This window comes from Syngnathoides biaculeatus, chromosome 12, assembly GCF_019802595.1.
Source record: "Syngnathoides biaculeatus isolate LvHL_M chromosome 12, ASM1980259v1, whole genome shotgun sequence".
Taxonomy (NCBI): Eukaryota; Metazoa; Chordata; class Actinopteri; order Syngnathiformes; family Syngnathidae; genus Syngnathoides; species Syngnathoides biaculeatus.
In genome coordinates this window covers 11,764,744-11,785,152 of record NC_084651.1, presented here as the reverse complement: position 1 = coordinate 11,785,152, position 20,409 = coordinate 11,764,744, and the positions used below count along the sequence as shown (strand labels likewise).

At 39.8% G+C, this 20,409-nt stretch overlaps 1 protein-coding gene across 1 annotated transcript in view; it reads left to right on the top strand.

The window, feature by feature from the left end:
• The window catches only part of zgc:171482 (zinc finger protein), a 73,399-nt gene that overhangs the window by 10,160 nt on the left and 42,830 nt on the right, over positions 1-20,409 (top strand). Inside the window, exons 2-3 of the mRNA XM_061837987.1 lie at positions 11,024-11,140; positions 16,522-16,614. Coding sequence (XP_061693971.1) covers positions 11,024-11,140; positions 16,522-16,614 — 210 coding nt within the window. The remainder of the gene's footprint in view (positions 1-11,023; positions 11,141-16,521; positions 16,615-20,409) is intronic.

Sequence of the window (20,409 nt, the reverse complement as noted above, 5' to 3'; positions counted from 1 at the left end):
TACAGTCTTCATTGAACTGTATTCCTTTTTTTGTAGAAATGCTTGTATAAGCGTTTATTTCTGTCAACAATGCAGTGCAGAATTATTATAGCAGCAATGCGTTTCCTCTGATTCACATACTGTATGATTTGATATACTTTAAAGAATTACAATGATTTATGTGTGCTGTGATGCACTTGCCACATGGCTCTAAGACCATGCCGATGTGAATTTTGCTAAACTGCCATTTGTTTCCACATATCTCCGTGGGAATTTCACACGTATGTAAGTAGATCAATTCATATTCACGCTCATGCAGATTTATATACCGTAAATGGAACCCTCTGGTTGACAGACGATCCACAAGGAGACACAGTATGCGGGCGTGTCTTAGGAGGACCACGGCGTTTCATTAGCTGTCAGCCGTACGGTAACAGAGTCTATTTATACACGCTTACATAGTGCCACACTTGAAGGAAGTGGGAGGCCGTCAAATAAATTATACTGCTTTTGCTTTGCAGTTTCACCTCACAGAGCGCCTGTTTCTGTTTCCTAATTGGCTGATGCAATAATCGTGGGTTGAGGGAGTATTACAAGAAATATGACAAAAATGTCATATGCCTGACTTCAAATGTTTCCAGTTTTTATTCATTTTCAACCAAGCTAGTGTTTTAGTTGCTGTGCACCTAAAGTCTCGCCGGAATCCTTTTTTCAATAACTTTGAAAAGATTGCTCACAAGTGACTTTTTCCTGTAGGTTTTTTGGGAGATTATACTAATGAAATGCTGACTTCACTTGCTGCCTGTCAAAATAAATATGTGGTGCTATTACAGAGACTGCCAAAAATGCCCTGAAAAACCTCCAAGTTTATATTTCTGTTCCGTAGCTCTTTTGGGAAAATATGCACCTATTATGCAAATATTTATTGCTTTTGTTGATGTTGACACCCCTGGAGTCTCACATCCAATACAGATGTGATATCGGTGGGTGCAAAAACCACAAGTACTTTATATTTGCCCTGTAGCACCTCCTCCAGTTTGCCTGGAAAGTTAAACACTATAAAAGAGAGCAATTAGCCGCTCACAGATTATGTAGACCCCAACAGTTTTGTTGCCATCAAGTATATCCCTACCCATATGTTACAGCAACATAACAGCGCAACCTTCTCTACCCGCCATTAAGTCCGCATGCCTAAAAGTATGTGAACAAACACACACAGCGCAAGGGATTGGATGGGCTCGGCTTAACTGAAAAACTTTATTCCCCGTGATAATAATCCTGATTCACCCTCTAATGAGTCAATATCGCTAGCCCAAAGCAGACAATCTATCATTAATACCACCAAAATATCCTGAGAGAGGAACCTCAGTACCTCACCAGCAGACAGATTATGTCCAGGATGGTGGGATGAGAATAGCTGAATGGAGGGAATGCATTGCATTATTATTATTGACATTTTCTTTGAGCATCTTCAATGAGCTCTGTTCAAATGTTTACAAATTTTTTTTTACTAATACTTCAAGAAGCAAGGTTTATGGAAAGCCTAAAATATGCTTTGAATAAATTTCTCACAAGAGTATGAATACACCTCATTGAATATTAATGTCATTACTATTTTTGTTAATGTTCTTAACTCCATGCCAGTATTTATATACAGTAAGTATAAGTCTTCCACAGGCGTTACTGCATAGCTAAGGATGGAAATCGGAAGTTGTTTCTTTTTCTGAACTGTTTTGTTTCATTTCTTGCCTAACAATTCCACTCATCCATCCCTCTTAGAAAACAAATTAAAAAAAAAAAAAAAAACAACGCTTACATTGAAAGGTGCTCGGCCAATTGTGAGACCACTTATGAACCTTGTTGTTGTTTGGAGAAGGCCGTTTCTAAAGAGTAGATTTACATAATCGCAAGTATTTAGCAAAATTAGGTCAAGAGTTTTTACAAAACATGTTTTGTTTTATGTCTGGTTTATTTTTTGCCTCAAGTTGAATGCAAAATGTGCACTCTTCCCAAATGTTAGTAGACAAAGTATCATACAGTGGAAAACTTCTCCAGTAAAACAAATACAAAATAAAAATCTGTATCTGGTGGCCTGAAGAGAGCTTATATCCTTGCAGCGATGATGAAAGTTCAAGGTTCTCCTTTGACCCGTGTGTTCATTTCTTAGGGCATTCTGATATTTTGTAAGGAATGCAAAAACTGCATTGAGCTTTTAGGTCTCTTGAAGTCCTGCACTTTCCTTTTGAGTGCAGACTGAACCTGCTGTATTTTATTTCAAAGATATTAAAGAGTTAAAACAAACCCATTTGTATTATTTTGTGACCTCAAGAATCAATATGTATTGAGATCTTGCTAAATTCAATTCCTATTTCCGCTCAAAGCATGGATGAAGTACAGCCTGTCATTTTGGTCTTAATGCCAAGATCAGAGGCCAACATTGGCCTGATTATCCATTGGGGGCAATTTCCCAGATTGGGCCCAACATATTTTATCTGAAATGAAACATTATACATGAATATACTTCATGACCAATGATTTGAGCCTCCAATTGCTCAATGACTCCAAAATAAAAAAATTGACCATGCCTTGATTTTTGGGATATCGTTCGTGTAGTGTGATATATCGACGATAACTCTCAGACAGCACACCTTGACGATGACATGTAGGATTGCGTATTGTGACCGTCGCCTCTTGTTCTTGCCATTGTCAGCATACTTGGTTTCAGTAGTCAACATTCATCATGCACACAAACCCATGCTTACCAAAGATGAGTAACATGATTTGACAGAACGCCTGCATGTTTATGTACATTCATTAGTGCTATCCCTAGCCTGCTAGGCTACGTAAGTCTTTGTTGCTTGCTTGCGAGCTGTAAGTAATATTTGAATGGATAACCCAATATATAATTTTTTCCTGTTTTGATGCATTTTGTTTCAAATATACATTATTGAATATCAATATCCAACCTTTGTTTGAATTCCAATGTGTATTGTTTCTTTATTTCTCAGATGTTACTGTGCAATCTCCACTCAAGCAGCCATGCAATAGTTAAAGCTGCGGATAATCTAAAAGTTGAACACTGGAATGAAGACTTATTTTGCTACATGGTTCGATTTTACCTCACATTTAGAATCCTTGGGTTTTACATCACTGGACCAACTGGTTGTTGTAAATATCTGTTTGGCCCACACAGAAATCTGGGAGATGATTCGCCGCAATCTTCATTACTCAATGACGGATTCACTTTCAAGAAGATGAGTCTCTCTAAATTTTCTTCCTCCTCATCTCTGAAAGACCATTGACTATTTTGCACTTTCTACGTTGTTAAGATAAACGAACTCTTTAAATGCAAATGAAAAGACATGCATCCACACTGCAAATATCATGAATAATTCGAGAAGTTATCACTTGGAAGGAGGAGTGCTTCAATGCATGATTCACTGTAATCCACTGCAGTAGTAGTAAGATGCATGATACAGTAGCTCTTCTTTCTCATGAGTAGATAAGTCTAGCCTACACCGTCTCTCATGAATAATCACTGCACTCAAGGCCATGCTCGCACCAGAGGAAGGGCGAGCAAAGGGAGGGGGTGCACATAGGCTGACTATTCAGATTGTGGCTGGAGAGGAACTTGCAACCACTGTATGAGATGCACAGTTTGGACAAACAGTGAAGAGGAACAGCAAACGTTTGTTGTTCTCTACCACTCCTTGGGAAATGGAGTGCCAATTTCAGCATCACAACTCACTGCACAAGTCATAGGCTGCTAGAAAACTTCAAATTAGGAAATGAGGACTATCTTAGTTAAATTTAAAATGAAACATTACAGCACAGTGAACCAGTGGCATGGACGAATGCCTCACAGTTTTGAGGTGTGGGGATGATAGCTAGGCTCCAGCTTCCATGCGTGGAGTTGCCATGTTCTTCCCGTGAAGATCACCAGTTTGATTGTGTCCTGATGCTGGCTCCCAATTTTTACTCAAACCTGATTTTAAATTGACTGATAAATATATATTACTAAAAATCCAAAATAACCCTAAAGTCAAAGTGTTTTTGTCATGAATTGAAGACTGGAACATACACGACAGTCCTATTAATCTATCTGTGTCAGCTATTTCAGCTTCCACATTGTATTCCTATTTTGTGTTTATGCCCCGCTGTATTTGCATTAGTTTGCTGTATTTAGCACAAAGGGAGTCGCTGCAGTGCAAATGCTTTGAATTAGCTTCTGGATTCCTTTGAAGACTATTTATTTATTTTTTAACCAGACTCTGCCTGGAACCTTTGATTGCTTCTGTGCAAGAGGGAGGCTCGTTCATCTGGGTGTCGATGTATTTCGAGGGGTGGCAAGAAACTGAGCTGCTTGTGATGTCAAGCATCAAAGTGGCACGGCCGAGTGCTTTTTGCAATGAGGTTTCATATCATCAAGCTTGTTGGTCTTGTGAGTGAGACATTAAACGGGTCACTGGCTGACAGGCTGGGGTCAATATTTCATATTCTAGTTGCATAATTTCATATTTCAATTTTTAGAAAAGGAGCTCTTTATCAAACAAAAGAGCAACTACTGAAAATGTGAAACAAAGACAACATTGTGTTGGGTGTGTTATTCAGAGCAGCTGTTTTTCTTGATAGACTTGGCAAAAAGTACTGCAGTCACCTGCTGTGCTCCTTTAGATCCATCCTGCCATGAAATTCTGAGAAGGAAAAATAGAACACGGCAAGTGCTACAAATGTGCACAGATTAGGGTTAGAGTTAGGATTCAAAATGTAGGATACCAAATAGGTTTTATGTATAAGGTAAGGGTTGTATTCATGGTTATGGTTAGAGGGTTAGGTTTAGGGTTTGTCGATGTGGTTGGATGAACAGAGACTACTGTCAAGGTTTGGTGTAAAAGTTTATGGTTAGGGTTAATAGATATGAGGCTAGCAGTTCGGAGGTTTATTTAGGGTAAGGGTTAGTATGGCCCTCTGAGGACTTAAATGGCCTCTAAAAAATGAGATATTCCACACCCCTACTTCACAGCTTCCTCCAGTAGACTTTGACCGACACTGAGTGATTGCTGACTATATAGCATTTACGATAATCCTGCTTTTTATTGTGTTAAAAATGTTGATATCTCGCTGTACAAGAGGTGTTCATTTCGAACAGCGCTATCAGGGTACAAGGATGTTAAATTTCAAATGGATATTCCAAGATTAGGTGGTGGAAAAATACCTGAGCGGTTATTAGAAAGATATAAAAGCCACCTTCAAATGCAGTGACAGCTTTTTAATGAATAATGGGCCAGAGGCGCTGAGATTTCAGGAAAGAGGCTCAGAGTTCACATTCATGTTAAATTCTTGATGTGGTCTTAAAAAGAGAATCCGCTTAAGGTTGACTGTCTTCAGACATCTTGGTCTGGCTTGCATGCTAATCCTTTTTTTACCCCCACAGTGGTGTGTCTGATTTGCGTTTAGGGCTATTTTTTTTTAATGCTAGTTTATCATGTCCATCTCATCCTTAATTAAACTCATGTGTGATCAGTTTCAAGTTTCAACAGAAATACTGTACTACATTTGGGGCTTGGTTCATTTGTGGAACTGCAGATGAGGCAAACGTCTACTAGGGGGAGGCATTTTTTGTATACCAAACAATGTTATTGGGATTTTAGAATTGGGTTAAGGGTTAGATAGTCCTAACAATCATACAGTATCAAATTAGGTGTTCCCAATAGGGTTAGGCAGCCCCAACCTTAACCAATGCAAAGTAAAACTGGGGCTGAAAACAAAAGAAAAAAATATCATTGAGAAGTGAGAAGAATCGAGGCAGATTGCGCAGAGGTTTCGTAACGCCCAGGAAATAAACATGGACACGCATAACACTGCAGTCACAACTATGATAGATGTCAAAAACGAAAAGCGCTGATGTCTTGCTGGATTTGAACGTTTTTGTTTAGATTGATCCAAGATTAAAGAAGTGGGCAATCACAGCACGTTTGACTTTACAAGTTCCACAGCACTTTTTCTTACTAGGAGTTGATAACCATTTCCAAGTGAGCCGAGTTCTTTCACAGAAAGAAAACAAGATGATTTAAAGTCATTTGAAATTGAAATGTGACCCTGCATCTGGGCCTAATTTAGAAATTGGGTTCACAAAGTCCACAGTTTATCCTGGCCTCTTTAAATACGTTTGACCGAAAACGAAATGCAAATGATGCCACTAAATAATCAAAAAGATGAGACTGAAGATTTACTCAGCCTGCTTATGCTAAAGAGACAACGAGTCCAGCTTCTGGCTCATGTCGTTTCAAAACATTACCATTATGTCACAACAAAATGAGATTCTCTGCAACATAATACTGTATGTTCCGCTGGAAATTGTGCAGCTTTAAATTCCAAACATGCAGATATCACAAGAGTATGAACATCATCTCGATCACCACCCCCCCCCAACCTAACCTTTTCCCACTTTCATTAACTCCTCAGCTATCTGTCTTTTTATCTTTACGCTTTGTTGGTCATGCATTTCCAAAAATCCCACCAACAGATCGCCTCTCTTAATTAGGCTGCCGCTCACATCTCGCTTATGATATTCACAAGTAATGGAGATCTTAAGTAGATAAGGCTATTCCTGCTGTCACTCCATCGTTTAATTAGGCAGGTGTTTAACAGTTTGATGCCTGGCTAATCTCAAACCAGTTTTTTTAGATGGTACATGGATGAGGTAAGACTCTAGTAATGTGTGCATTTGTGAGTAAGAATAGAATGTGAATTAACTGTCAACCTGTTAGACGATTGTCTTTGAACACCTAATTTTATACTGTATTATTGTCTATTATATTGTCCTATACTTCTGCAGAAAGGGTCCATTTACATCCGAGTAGAGTCGTTGGGAGCTTTAAAAAAGGGTAGGGACACTGGAACTTTTTGAAAATATAGCTGCTACCATGAGCAAAGAGTACCACAGATGCATTATTTGCCTTGAGGATGCTCGTGGAAAAGTACAGAGAAGGTCAGAAGGAGCTACATTGTGTCTTTGTGGATCTAGAGAAAGCCTATGACAGAGTACCAAGAGAGGAACTGTGGTACTGCATGCGTAAGTCTGGTGTGGCAGAGAAGTATGTTAAAATAGTACAGGACATGTATGATGGTAGCAGAACAATGGTGAGGTGTGCCTTAGGTGTGACAGAGGAATTTAAGGTGGAGGTGGGACTGCATCAGGGATCAGCTCTGAGCCCCTTCCTGTTTGCAGTGGTAATGGATAGGCTGACAGATGAGGTTAGACTGGAATCCCCTTGGACCATGATGTTCGCAGATGATATTGTGATATGCAGTGAAAGCAGGGAGCATGCAGAGGAACAATTGGAAAGATGGAGACATGCACTGGAAAGGAGAGGAATGAAGATTAGCCGAAGTAAAACAGAATATATGTGCGTGAATGAGAAAAGTAGAGGGGGAAGAGTGAGGCTACAGGGAGAAGAGATAGCGAGGGTGGACGACTTCAAATACTTGGGGTCAACAATACAGAGCAATGGAGAGTGTGGTCAGGAAGTGAAGAAACGGGTCCAAGCAGGTTGGAACAGCTGGCGAAAGGTGTCTGGTGTGTTATGTGACAGAAGAGTGTCTGCTAGGATGAAGGGCAAAGTTTACAAAACAGTGGTGAGGCCGGCCATGATGTACGGATTAGAGACGGTGGCACTGAAGAAACAACAGGAAGCTGAACTGGAGGTGGCAGAAATGAAGATGTTGAGGTTCTCGCTCGGAGTGACCAGGTTGGATAGGATTAGAAATGAGATCATTCGAGGGACGGCCAAAGCTGGATGTTTTGGAGACAAGATTCGAGAGAGCAGACTTCGATGGTTTGGACATGTTCAGAGGCGAGAGAGTGAGTATATTGGTAGAAGGATGCTGAGGATGGCGCTCCCAGGCAAAAGAGCGAGAGGAAGACCAAAGAGAAGGTTTATGGATGTGGTGAGGGAAGACATGAGGGCAGTTGGGGTTAGAGAGGAAGATGCAGGAGATAGGCTAAGATGGCAAAAGATGACACGCTGTGGCGACCCCTAACGGGACAAGCCGAAAGGAAAAGAAGAAGAAGAAGAAGATCTACCATGAGCAGACCTCCCCAAAAAAAGCTCAAGAAGCCATTCTTTAAAACACACAAAGTTGGCCTTTTGGTTTTGAACTGGTCATTTGAAGGCCATTTTGATGACTTCCTGCAATGACAAACTCCACCAACTTCGATAGATTGCCTCCAAAACCAGCCTACATCTATGTGCCTAATATATATATATATATATTATATATATATATATATATATATATATATACACACACACACACACTGTACCTAATTTCCAAGATGTTGAGTTTTCGTCCTACTAGAGGCAATGGTATTGGGACATGGTTTGAGTATTTGCAATTAAACGAAACCTTTGACAAGTTATTCCCAAAAGGTCAGTCTGACCAAATGTGTTGTGTATGATGGTCGAGCCCTAAGGAGGTTCATATGCCCATTTCCTTAATTAGTCACAGAGCCACTTAATGGTGACAGGACATTGGACAAAAAGTTGGTTCTCAATATGTAGCTGTTCATTCAATGGGATATTATAGGTTATATTGTATTACAGTACATTCAAAGTCTGACTGGGTATACCAGTCACTCACATTTGAAAAATGTACAGGTGTGGTCAGTCATACTCACAGATAAAGTTGTGGGTGTGATTAGGGATGGAATCTTAAAACCTTAAAATAACTTACTGGGTTAATATAACATAACTGTAAATTAAAAATAAAATAAACAAATACATAATGAAAATAGTAAACTAAAATTTCAAAATCAGAAATGATAATTTCCAATTTCAACTGATATTAAGAGAACATGATCTTTTCCTTTCGGCTATGTTGATGACTTTAGACGTAAATGCGCTCACAGTATGTGAAGCAGTTCTGAACATGCGCTTTCGGCCTAACTTCCGTAAATGCTCAGTACAGTTTACTTGCATTTCCTGTTTCCGGGTGAATACTGGTCGTTTTGGAGCAGGCTTGCTTAGTTAAAGTTTATGAAATAAACACATAAATAAATGTCAAGACTACATGAAATAAGCGACGTCTTTCAATATCTATTTTTTCGACGCGTAACAAATTTTACGCCCGTGATTTTTCGTGCTTGACTGTGGAGATTTGCGAGCACGGAGACGCGCGAGCGTGTTTGTGCTCGTCAAATGTGAGTGACTGGTATACAAGACAAATGGATAACTTTGAACAAGGCTTTGAGTTGCATCAATAAATGAGGCTGGAGCATGATAGCAGAGATAGACTTTTGCTGATAATGAAACTGATGAGTGGCAGAAGCCAATATGTTTTTCAAAGGGCCACCATCTACTGTGTGGTCACAATAATTTAAAAAGCAATAGTTTTCAAAAATAAGTGGCAGTTTGCAGCTAAAGACGGAAAGCACCTGCGCGTCTGCTAAATGTCAACGTTTGATGGTCTTGTGGGTTGAGCAAGATAATGAAAGTGTCTATACAACAAGCATGCAGATAAATGAAAGGTCCAGACTGCACTAAATACAAGGGGGGAATAAAGGAGGATAATTAAGAAGCCACACGCGTGTTTAGGTGTGTGCACTGAAGTGACGCTGTCGAGCACTGGTGCGAAGTAATTACACACTCAACGTGAGAAAGACTTCTACTTATTGTCACTAGCTACAAGGCCATCTTTTCAGCATAATTGCAGTGTTATTTCAAACTTCGTGGAAGTGACCTCTACAGCTTCGGTGTACCTGAAACTTCGGTCGCGCACGATTTTTGCCTCTGCAAACATCTAGATCTTCCTTGGGGCGAAGATCTAATCCACTTTAGCGGTTGCTGTTCCTGGATCATTCCCTAAAGACCCGTTACACAGGCTAACCTTGTCAGAGAACTGCACTGTAGGGCACGCATAATGAATGGAAAATTGAGCACGGAACTCCGAGTACATCATTAAAACATTTATCGACCATGGTACGCGCTACACGCAGGAGCAATTAGGCACTTTCAGGTTAAGAAACCACAATGACAGACTTCATTTGGCTTCTCAGGTCTTGTTGGATAAATTGCACATGACAACTTGTCTTGAGACAGTTTCAAATATATTCAAGCAAGTGTAACACTACATCAGTGGCACTACCATTCATTTAAACGACGCTTTTTTCACTAACATGCCCTTATCAGTTGGATATTGTGAGCATTGTCTTGGTGAATTATAGTACATATACAATAGATAGTAATATAAAAAATTGAATGAAATCTGGCTAACCAAAAGAGGAGCACCTACTAAAGAATGTAAATAGTCTCTCCGATGTATGGAAACAGAGCACGAAAACGAGTTTCCTGCTTAATATGAAAGATTATCTCGTGTTTTGTGGAGGTGTCGTCCTTAAGATTATTTGTCATTCTAGTCGTGATGTCATCACCATACAATTGTGTGTGCTTTGGTCTAAGTTCTCGCAAGCCACCCCAGTCAGTGGCTGCATTTCTTTGCACTTATCCTTTTTTTGTTTTAAACTCCAGTTTCACTTGACATGAACTGCATCATCATTTGTGAAAATTATGTAAAAAGGAAATTAGACATTATATAAATGAAGAACACCTCCCTCAATCTGATGTTAGGTAAATAAACACCTAAGTCACTGTAGGGGGAAATAGTATATTAGTTATGTAATTCTTTCCACTGGAACCATCACAATCACTAAGCCAATACTGTACTTGTAAATACAAATATGACTCAATACATCATAATGCCACCTACATTCATGATGTAGACTATAAAGTAATCAAGGATTCATTGAATTGTGGTAACATGAAAGAAAAATTTCTTGCTAAATAAAGTGCACCGCCACAAGTCAGACCTTCAGGCCTTTGTTCCCCAGACTGAAGCCAAAACAATCCGCAGGACGACAAAGTATCATGGCGGATCTGTCATTCTAAATCCAAGCAATTACTGAATTTCTCGCTTTTGGTAACTCAAACCTAAGCTGACATTCCTCACAATTCCAATTATTTGCTATTTGTGTGTTTGCGTGTAGTCTCCGTTGAAGATGAAGTCTGCAGGCATGGCGGACGGAGGCTTGTTCACAGAGAGTTATTGCAACATTTGCAATGCCCAGCTCATTTCAGAGTCCCAGCGTACGGCACACTACGAGGTGAGTCTGTCTCTGTACATCTTTTTTTTTTTTTTGTCATCACAGGCCTTTTTTTTTTTTTTTTTTTTGCACAATTCATTTGCAAGCTGAGTGAACACAAAAGGAATTGCACGCACAAAACACCCAAAAATGTTGCTTTGGCAGGCAGATTCCTGCGCTGTGGTCTTCGTATTGGCTTATTTGTACAGACAAACAGTGCTCATCCATTATCCATAGACTTAATGCAGCATGATAATGGTTGGGGATCGCACACAGACACACACACAGACATTATTTGTTTTAATGTGCTCTACCTCTCAGCATACTCCCTAAGAGTTATTTAATGAATGTCCATTAAATAATAAGCCCTGTCCTATATTTACCGTGTGTACATGCATACACACACCACACACGCACAGCATTCATGCATCGGGGTCTTTCTTGATTACAAGGCACAATTGGGATTAACAAGGAACCTAATCAGGACAAGCACTTATCTGGAGAGAACGAGCAAGGACGGACCAAAGTGTGTTCGCAGGCTTGTGTGTGTACACACGACACTAATGAGGAGAGCAAACACACATACACAACCTTATAATATGCACACAAAATCATTGCAACCTGTCTAGAATCTGTCATCACAAATGCAAAGGTTTCTCAGCTAGGTCAACAGTTTGTATTACAATATTGAGGTTAGAAACGGTGTTGGGCAAATTACTTTGTCACTGAAATACTGTGTATTGTAGGTTAGTAGTCATAGTCATACTATTGGCTGGCAAATAGTCCAATATGACTGTCTCTGAATTACGGTCACCAAAACAAACAAAAACTTTAATACACTGATTTAACAAATAAATGCAAACATAATACATGTCTAATAAAACACTCTCTGCAGGACTTATCCTCAGCCAAGGTCTCATCTGACTTTGAGCAAAAGATGTGACACCTTCAACTAGTCTCCAGACTATTATAAGCCACACATAGAAAAACAACCATGTACACTCACATTGTTATGTAAAGACAACTTAGAGTCCTCAATCAACTTAAAAAAACAAAGCCTAAAGACTCTATATTGCGCGTATGTGTAAATGCAAGTGCAAATGGTTGTTTATATGTGCCCTCTAATTGCCTGGTGACCAGGGATGGACCCCACCTCTTGCCCAAAGTCAGCTGGGATAAGCTCCAGCACGCTCGCAACTCCAGTGAGAATAACCGGTATGGAAAATGGATGGATGGATAATTATACTAAAGTGACCTACATTCCATGAAACTTGTGTAACATTATACTGAAATAAACATCCATCCATCCGCCGTGCACTGGTTGCCAGCCAATTGTCTCAGGGCAATTTAGAGATTCCAATAAATGAATGTCTGTGAGATGTGGGAGGAAACCGCAGTGCCCGGAGAAAACCCACGCAGCCACGGGGAGAACATGCAAACTCCACACAGGTGGGGTGGGATTTGAACCCCGGTCCTCAGAACTGTGAGGCTAATGCTCTAACCAATTGCTCCACCGTGCCACCCTGCAATAAACATTACGTACTTAAAGTAAAATAGTTCCATAGTAATAATAATGTTATATAACCGGGTCCAATTTCCACACTGCTTATACTCACAAGGGTCGTGCAGAGCACCAGCGCCTATTCCGGCTAACATTGGGCGACCCTGAACTGGTCGCCAGTCAATTGCAGGGTACATAAACACCATTAATGAGCAAGAATCGATCCCACGCTGCCCAAAACCGAAGTCAGGCGTGTGTAGCACTACATCGTCATTGACCTCCTTTGTTTAATAAAATGAATAAAAACAACAAAAACAAATTTCATGGATGGTGGACATGCGATGATTTAGTGGTAATGCCGCAATGATTCTGTCTATTTCGTCTATTGATGGAATAACTAACTAAAAAGCCAGCCACAGGAAAAGCAGGCCTGAATGACGCATCTAGAAAGTGAGGAGCAGCACATGCCGACTGTGTGAATGAAATCACAGGTGAAGATTTGGTGAAGTCATCAATGCCAGAGAAAGAATAACCTCAGTAACTAAGATTGTAATGGGAAAAATATGTTATTTTAGGCATGTTTTTAAGCAAAAGAAAATAAGTTACACCTCCAAGAGTCATACAAAATCTAGCTTGCACATTATCCCCAACCGCTTCCGATCAAATGGTCTACTGGTTATTTGTAAAGTTACTTTGACCATGAACCTCCAAGCTCGAAACAGTTTCTCCTTGAGTAAAGTCAACATTTGTGCCAGGTGTAATTAAATTCCCTCCAGGCGTCAATGAGTTATTGCGGTCATTGAAATTGCACAGATGTGACCTTCGCTTTTGACTGTCGAAATGAAATCCTGAATCTTCCTCCAGCTGAGCAACCAAAATTCACTGAATTGCAAGAGTGTGTCAGGGTAGAACAAGTGCAACAGTGTGTAGCATTTGGATTCACCCTCAATGAATCCGGACCCGTTTTTAAGTTTCCTTCTAGATGCTGCTTCAAAAAGGTGTTAAAAGTGCAGTGAAGAATGAAGTAGTCAATGGCTGTCCGTCAAGGTACAATAAACAATAATGAACTACATACTGCTAATTATTTGACTCTCAAGCAACACTTGCAACAATTCACTTCATCTGACTTATTGAACAGTGTTGACTGGTCATCCATCCTCTGCCTTGGATTTCCACCACATTGTGTGTCGAAAGGGAGGCGATACCTGGGTCAGAATGCAAATAATGTGATTGATGTCATCTCCCACAGAGTGTGAAGGCAAATGTCACGTTCACAATGCGTGACAAAGCTGCCTATTCCCGTTCAGTGAATTTCAAACTGGGAGGGGGGGGTCCACTTTATGATGGTGGGGGGCTACCATGAATATTTTTCATTAAGTTACACCCTGCAGATTGAGCTAATATTACTACAGAGCGCACAAGCCCACACCAGCCACTGAAATTATGTTAAATGAAATGATGAAAGACGTTAAATTTTAGCAGGGGGTGAATATGAAGTAATCCTGCCAAGACTGCGTCTTCTGAGGGAATAGGCCATAACAACGCCTGTGTGAATGAAAATACTGGGAGAAAGCTTTTAAATTTTCCACTCACTTCTGCCATTTTCTTGCCTTAAAAACAATTGTTGTTCAACAAATATTTTGTAACATCAAAGCAGATGACACGAGTGTTCATTCATCTTGGTTAGTTGAGCCCTGTGTGCTCTCCTTTCCCTCACAATCAGAATGGATGGTTCTCTGCCAAACAGTCAACGATGTACGAATGGCTCTTTCCTCTAAGTACCCCTGCAAATGGTGAAAGAAATCTGGTCTGGCTCGGTGGCTGTCCAGTCGCACAGAGTGAAGATATTTTTACCCAGCCACCCTCGTGTCCTTCCCACCATTTGGTCTGACTTGATTTTGACAAACAGTGAATGAAGAGAGAGAGGCCTTGTCCATTAATGGTGCTGTTCGGAGCTCTGAGGGTCAGCGCGACATAAGCGCGGTGAAACGATGTCTTGCTTTTAGCAGTCATCCCACAGCCATCAACTGCACAACCATTTATGTACAAACACAATGCTGCTTGGAGACGCAAAAGGTCACACAAGGTGTTTCAAAATGCATTAAAATAGACTGAAGGGAGGGGAGGGGGGGGCAGGATGGAGAAGGTGGGGGTTTACAGTCCCAAGGAAGGGTGTAGAGGTTCCAAATCGATGTAGCAGAGAACCAAGTACAATGCCTTGTCAAAAGTCCTCCATTCACTTGCTGTATATGCTGCCCTGACTTGTTTTAACGCTTATCTAAAAACTCTAAATCATTGCCTCGAATGGAATTCTGGCTGTTTTGTTCCATTGCGTTACACACTCAAATAAGTGTGTATAGATTTAAATGAGTCTCTCCCCGTGGTGGGAATATAGCAAGTGTGCAATAGTTTATGTGTTGGGAAAGAAAACAAATGAACGAGGGAGACGTGCAGAAACATTTTTCTTGCATGTTATGAATACCTAAAAAATATTTTAGACTAAATGAAAATACTCGATTCAATGTAAAGCTGATTTGTCCATTTAACACTCAAAAGACAGCACAAATAAACATTCTAAGTTATAATTCATGCATAAGGAAACAAATCTATATTTAATCTAATTTCAGACAGTGACAGTACGTATATCTGGTGTTGGTGTATCCCGATATATACTGTACAACTGCATTATTGAAACTTTGTCCCAGAGAGGAACTCACATACAGTAAGTTACGATAATGTTAGTGTTTTTTTATTTATTTATTTTTTAAATACAATTTGTGCAATGTTGGAAGAACAACTTGTGTAAAAGTGGTTGTCCACATGGCTTATGAAAAAGTTTAAGAAATGAAATAATCGAATGCACAAAATTTTCATCATTTAAAAAATTCATTGTAATGCAATATAAGGTATCATACATAATATGCAGAGTACAAAGTACTTAACTATAATCCACAGAATCACGTCAAAAAAAACTACATTATTTTCTTAAATCATGATACATTGTTATTGCAATATTTTTACAATATGGACAGCATCCCATTAGCACTTCTCTGATTATTGGAAGAAACGCATTATGTTTTTATCCAGGAGCAATAGAAAAAAAATTTCAACTTGTTTCATGTAAAAAGAGAATATAAATTTGAAGTGTTACATTGGACAGCGGCAATATTGATATTTCACGCAGATAGAAGCATGCAAATATGATGTCGTGTCATACAAGGATATGATATACAGAATCACAATATGGATACTTTGATACTTTGTCATCCAATTTATTCTTTCACTCCTGACTTAAATGGCAAGACATCAGCTATCCACAGATTTTCTGCAACATATAGTTGAGGTCATCAGAGGTCAGAGCGTGCTATATTAATAATAATCAAGGAAGATAGCCATGTCAACCTTGCATACAAACACATGCTATCATTATATTTTCTTCGCCCGCAGCCTTTTCCCTTTGATTTTCATTGTCCCGCATTAAAGTGACAGTGAGCAGCTTCAAGGACAGTTCGCTGTCAATTTGAATAAAGCCTCATGTGCAGTGTTCCTGCTTGGAATAGTTTATACTCATTATCAAGGTACATGAAAGATACGAGGGCAGGTATACGACAACTTCCACACTCTCATTCGTGTTTACGAGTAGTCTTCAATTAACCTTACCAACATAATCAACCTCTGGTTAGAAGCGCACACAAACTCACCACAGACAGAGCCCAAATTAATTGATTACTCTGCCTATTCTTTATCAAGAGAAAAAGCTCACAGAATTTTCGAGTCCACTAGAATAGCGTCAACGTGTACAGGCCATGTCTACACCCATGCACCCTGTACTTTACAGTTGTCTTCCAATAATCTAATTTCACTCTTTCCTCCTGTCTCTCTTCATTTGTGTTTCTTCTAGAGCAAGAAACACGCCAACAAGGTGCGTCTGTTTTATATGCTTCACCCGGAAGATGGGGGGCCACCCTCGAAGAGACTCAGGCCGGACAATCCAGTATGTTGTCACTCAATCGTACACATTACATAATGTATTTGTGTGTCACATCCCCTTAAAACAGCAATTACCTTCTCCAAGGCATGAATAGTTTTATTTGCGGTCAATTTTTTTGTCAATCTAAAAAAAAAAAAAAAAAAAAAGACGTGTCTGTCAAAAGGAATCCAATCCACAAACAACTGTGCTATGTGCAGGGACAGAAGTGGACGTGTCACACCAATTCCCATCCAGATTGTGGGTTTGACATTTCAATCTAAAAAAAAAAAAAAATATCTGTCAAATCTCATTAGTTCTGGTCAGTACTTAGATGACTGCCCACATGAGCGTGAAGTGATTATCTGAACTTTACATACCATACAGCAGGAGGTTATAGGTGCCTACACCAGGGTAGCGTGTTTATTAGGCTTTCTAATTAATGACACGTGGGTTCAATTCCCGCTCTGTAATGTTATATTTGCCCTGCGACTGACTGGCGACCAGCTCAGAGTGTACTCCAGTCTGCCTTTTGCCCAAAATTAGCTGGAATAAGCTGCAGCACTCCTGTGACAATTGTGAGGATAAGCAGTTGGAAATTTGCTGACAAGGCTGTATATTAACAAAAAGATTATACCTAAAAAAAAAAAAAGGAAAACATTCATAAAGGAATCTACGCTATACTGTAATATAAAACAAAATATATCAGATCGGGGTGTCCCCAAGCTGATCTTTGAGATCAGAAATTGGTCAGATGTCAGCAAAAATAAAACATAAAAAAGGAACGGACTGGATCTACGCTCATACAAGCAGTCCATTTAATGCTCTGCTCTGACACTTCTTTCCACGAGTGCCCAGATGGCATGCAGATGGGTTTGTTGTTTTTGAAAAGCTTAACAAATTGACAAAGGCAATTATGCTATCAGCCCAACTGTATTGTTCTTTCTTAATGTGCTGCTTTTAATTGAAAACAAAGCTATTTGAATAATTAAGTAACAATAAACAGTCGATCCATTTTCTATATCCTTATTAGTATCCATAGCCCTATAATGTTGTGGATGATCCACATTTTGTTTCAGAAATCACTGAAAGTGAACTCCATTTGCCCGTAACACTTCTTATTGTTCCGGATAGATACAAAATTCAGCATCCAACGTCTCTGCCAGCCCTCCCAATTAACATGAATGTAGGATTCTAAGTTCGTCAATGGCAGGGAATTTAATGGTGGCCCAGGGCGAGTTTGGTGCAGCGTTGGGCCACCAAGATGCTTCAAATGCTGAACAGGACAAGTTCCCAGTCTCTGTCTCCCAGCAACGCTATTGTTTGTTTTGCTAAATAAATACGGTAAGTTTTAATTCTGACTTTGGAGAACTGATTAATGTGATTTAACAGACTCTGCGCCTTCACCACAATTGAAAAACAAATTGGTAAAGGCTAATGAATCCATAAATGCAGACCGTTTTAATATGTTGTAATATATTAATGTACTTTGAGTCAAGCTGCAATGTGTCTGCCATTACACGGTTGATGTAAAAAATACATTACAATAACAAATACTGAATACTATAATCTATGTGAAACATGATGGCATCAGATGTCATAGGAACGTGATTGCAACCACATTTTATTTTTTACCCTCAAGGGAATAAAGAATTAAGATACTCAGTGGATGACACAACCTGCTTCTAATTGAGCCATGGCATCTTTCAACTTGCAGGTGCAAATGGGTCATTTTGTCCTTGGCTGCTCTTTACTACAAAGAACCTGATTTTCCCCGGCGTAACCCGCCTAGACCATCCATTCTCAAACTTGGCCGTGGCGGCAGAATGCCCGTGGGGATTTATATGTTGTTGAATCACTAGTGTAGTTTTGTGGGTCTGTAATTTTCCCCAGATAGACGGTGGTGGTGTTTCTGGTAATGTTCAGTGGCTGCCAAGTAGCTCAGTATCGGACCACTGCAGGCGATGGCTGGACAGGGCAGTGGATTGCAAGCATGTGCCTGTTCTGAGAATTGTGTCTGGTTATAAATTGATCTCTTCTTGGGGCTCTGTGTGCGCTTGCATGACAGACAGAGCTGAATGTGTTAATGACACCAAGCAATATGCAACCAAAAGCCATGGAAAAGAGATGTGTGAACGTGATGGATGTCAGTGGAATAATTGTGCATACAACAGCGTGTGCTCCATTTATTTGCCAAGACCAAGTTTCAAAAACACACACCAACAAAGTACACACTGTGTGGACATAGCTGGTGGAAAAAAACAAATCAAACAAGGCGGTAAATTCTAGCGTCACTGCACACAAGGAGTGAGACATTTCCTGGTTGTTACGGGCCAGTTAGCTCAGTCAGCAAACAAACGTGTCCTTGCGCCACAACACACACAAAAATTTGCATAATTGTGTCCATGACTTAAAAGCGTACATTTTTAAATGATGAAATAGGTTGAGAGCCCCAGGCAATCATCTTCAAAGAAAGAGATTAGACTTTTTTTTTTAATTTGAAGTGATTTAATGCAGCAAGGCAGAGGCATATTTAAAAGACTGTTTTTTTTATAGTTCAAAAGCAAAGAAAAAGGAAGCCGTCGAGATGTATTTGTAGACAAATAAGCCCTGATACAACCCCAGTATACTCTCAGTACTGCACAGTCACTTCTTCAGCTTCTTGCAAGGAATGAACCTTGCATAACTACGACAACCAGCTTCGCTCTGTATTCTAAAAAAAAAAAAAAACTTTGAGGAAAAAAATATCTGCTCTTGGTCAGCACTAGACAAAAATTAAATGTCAATTAATTGAGTAATAATTTTTCTAAAATCTAATTTTAAGAAATGTTGCTCCTGCTTCTATTTTGGTGTTGTGCCGAGAGTAATGCAGCCCGGAGCAGAGGCCTGTGGGTATATATACGGGTGCTCCCCTAACCTGCCATTTAGGATGTGGGTTGTGTACCAAAATAAACAAAGCAAAAGATGGTAGCTTTTAAATAATCCAACCAGCCATTTTCTTAGCCACTTATCCTCAAGAGGGTCACAGGAGTGCTGGAGCCTATCCCAACTGTCAACAGCTACACCCTGAACTGGTTGCCAGCCAATCGCAGGGCACATAGAGACAAACAGCCACACTCACAATCACACCAAGGGCAATTTAAAGTGTCCAATTAATGTTGGATGTTTTTGGGATGTGGGAGGAAACCGGAGTGCCCGGAGGAAACCCACGCATGCACGGGGTTGAACATCCAAACTCTGCAGAGAGAGGGCTGGGATTGTACTCGGGTCCTCAGAACTCAGAGGCCAACGCTTTACAGCTGCGCCACCGTGCCACCAGCTTGTAAATACTCGTAGATAAATCACTGAAGTCAGTTTTATCAAAACTGGCCAATGTGTTCAATTCTACAGGTACTTGTTGATGTGATTGGACACAGTAGACAGCACGTATGTCCAATCACATTGAAAAATGTATTTGTATCCAAGCAATTTTCTTCAATTTTTGTTTTGTCAGATTCATCCAAAAACACAAATTGCAATGATAGACTGGAGTACTTTTATAAATGGCAAACAAAAATATCATTAGCTCTGAATGGTATCATGTAGAGTCCCTCAACAGTCACATGGGAAATACAGCAAAGTATGGTATGATATCAAGGAGTTTAAGTAAAAGTAAATCACATGGAAAACAGGTCATTTGTGCGACAAATATTTCACAAGCTGTGTGGAAAAATGTCATGCATGTGCTCCACATGACAGACTCCCAGGAAATTGCCATGTGAAGGAGACATATACACATTTCTAAAAGAAAATTAATTAATTAAAAAAAAGAAAATCACACCT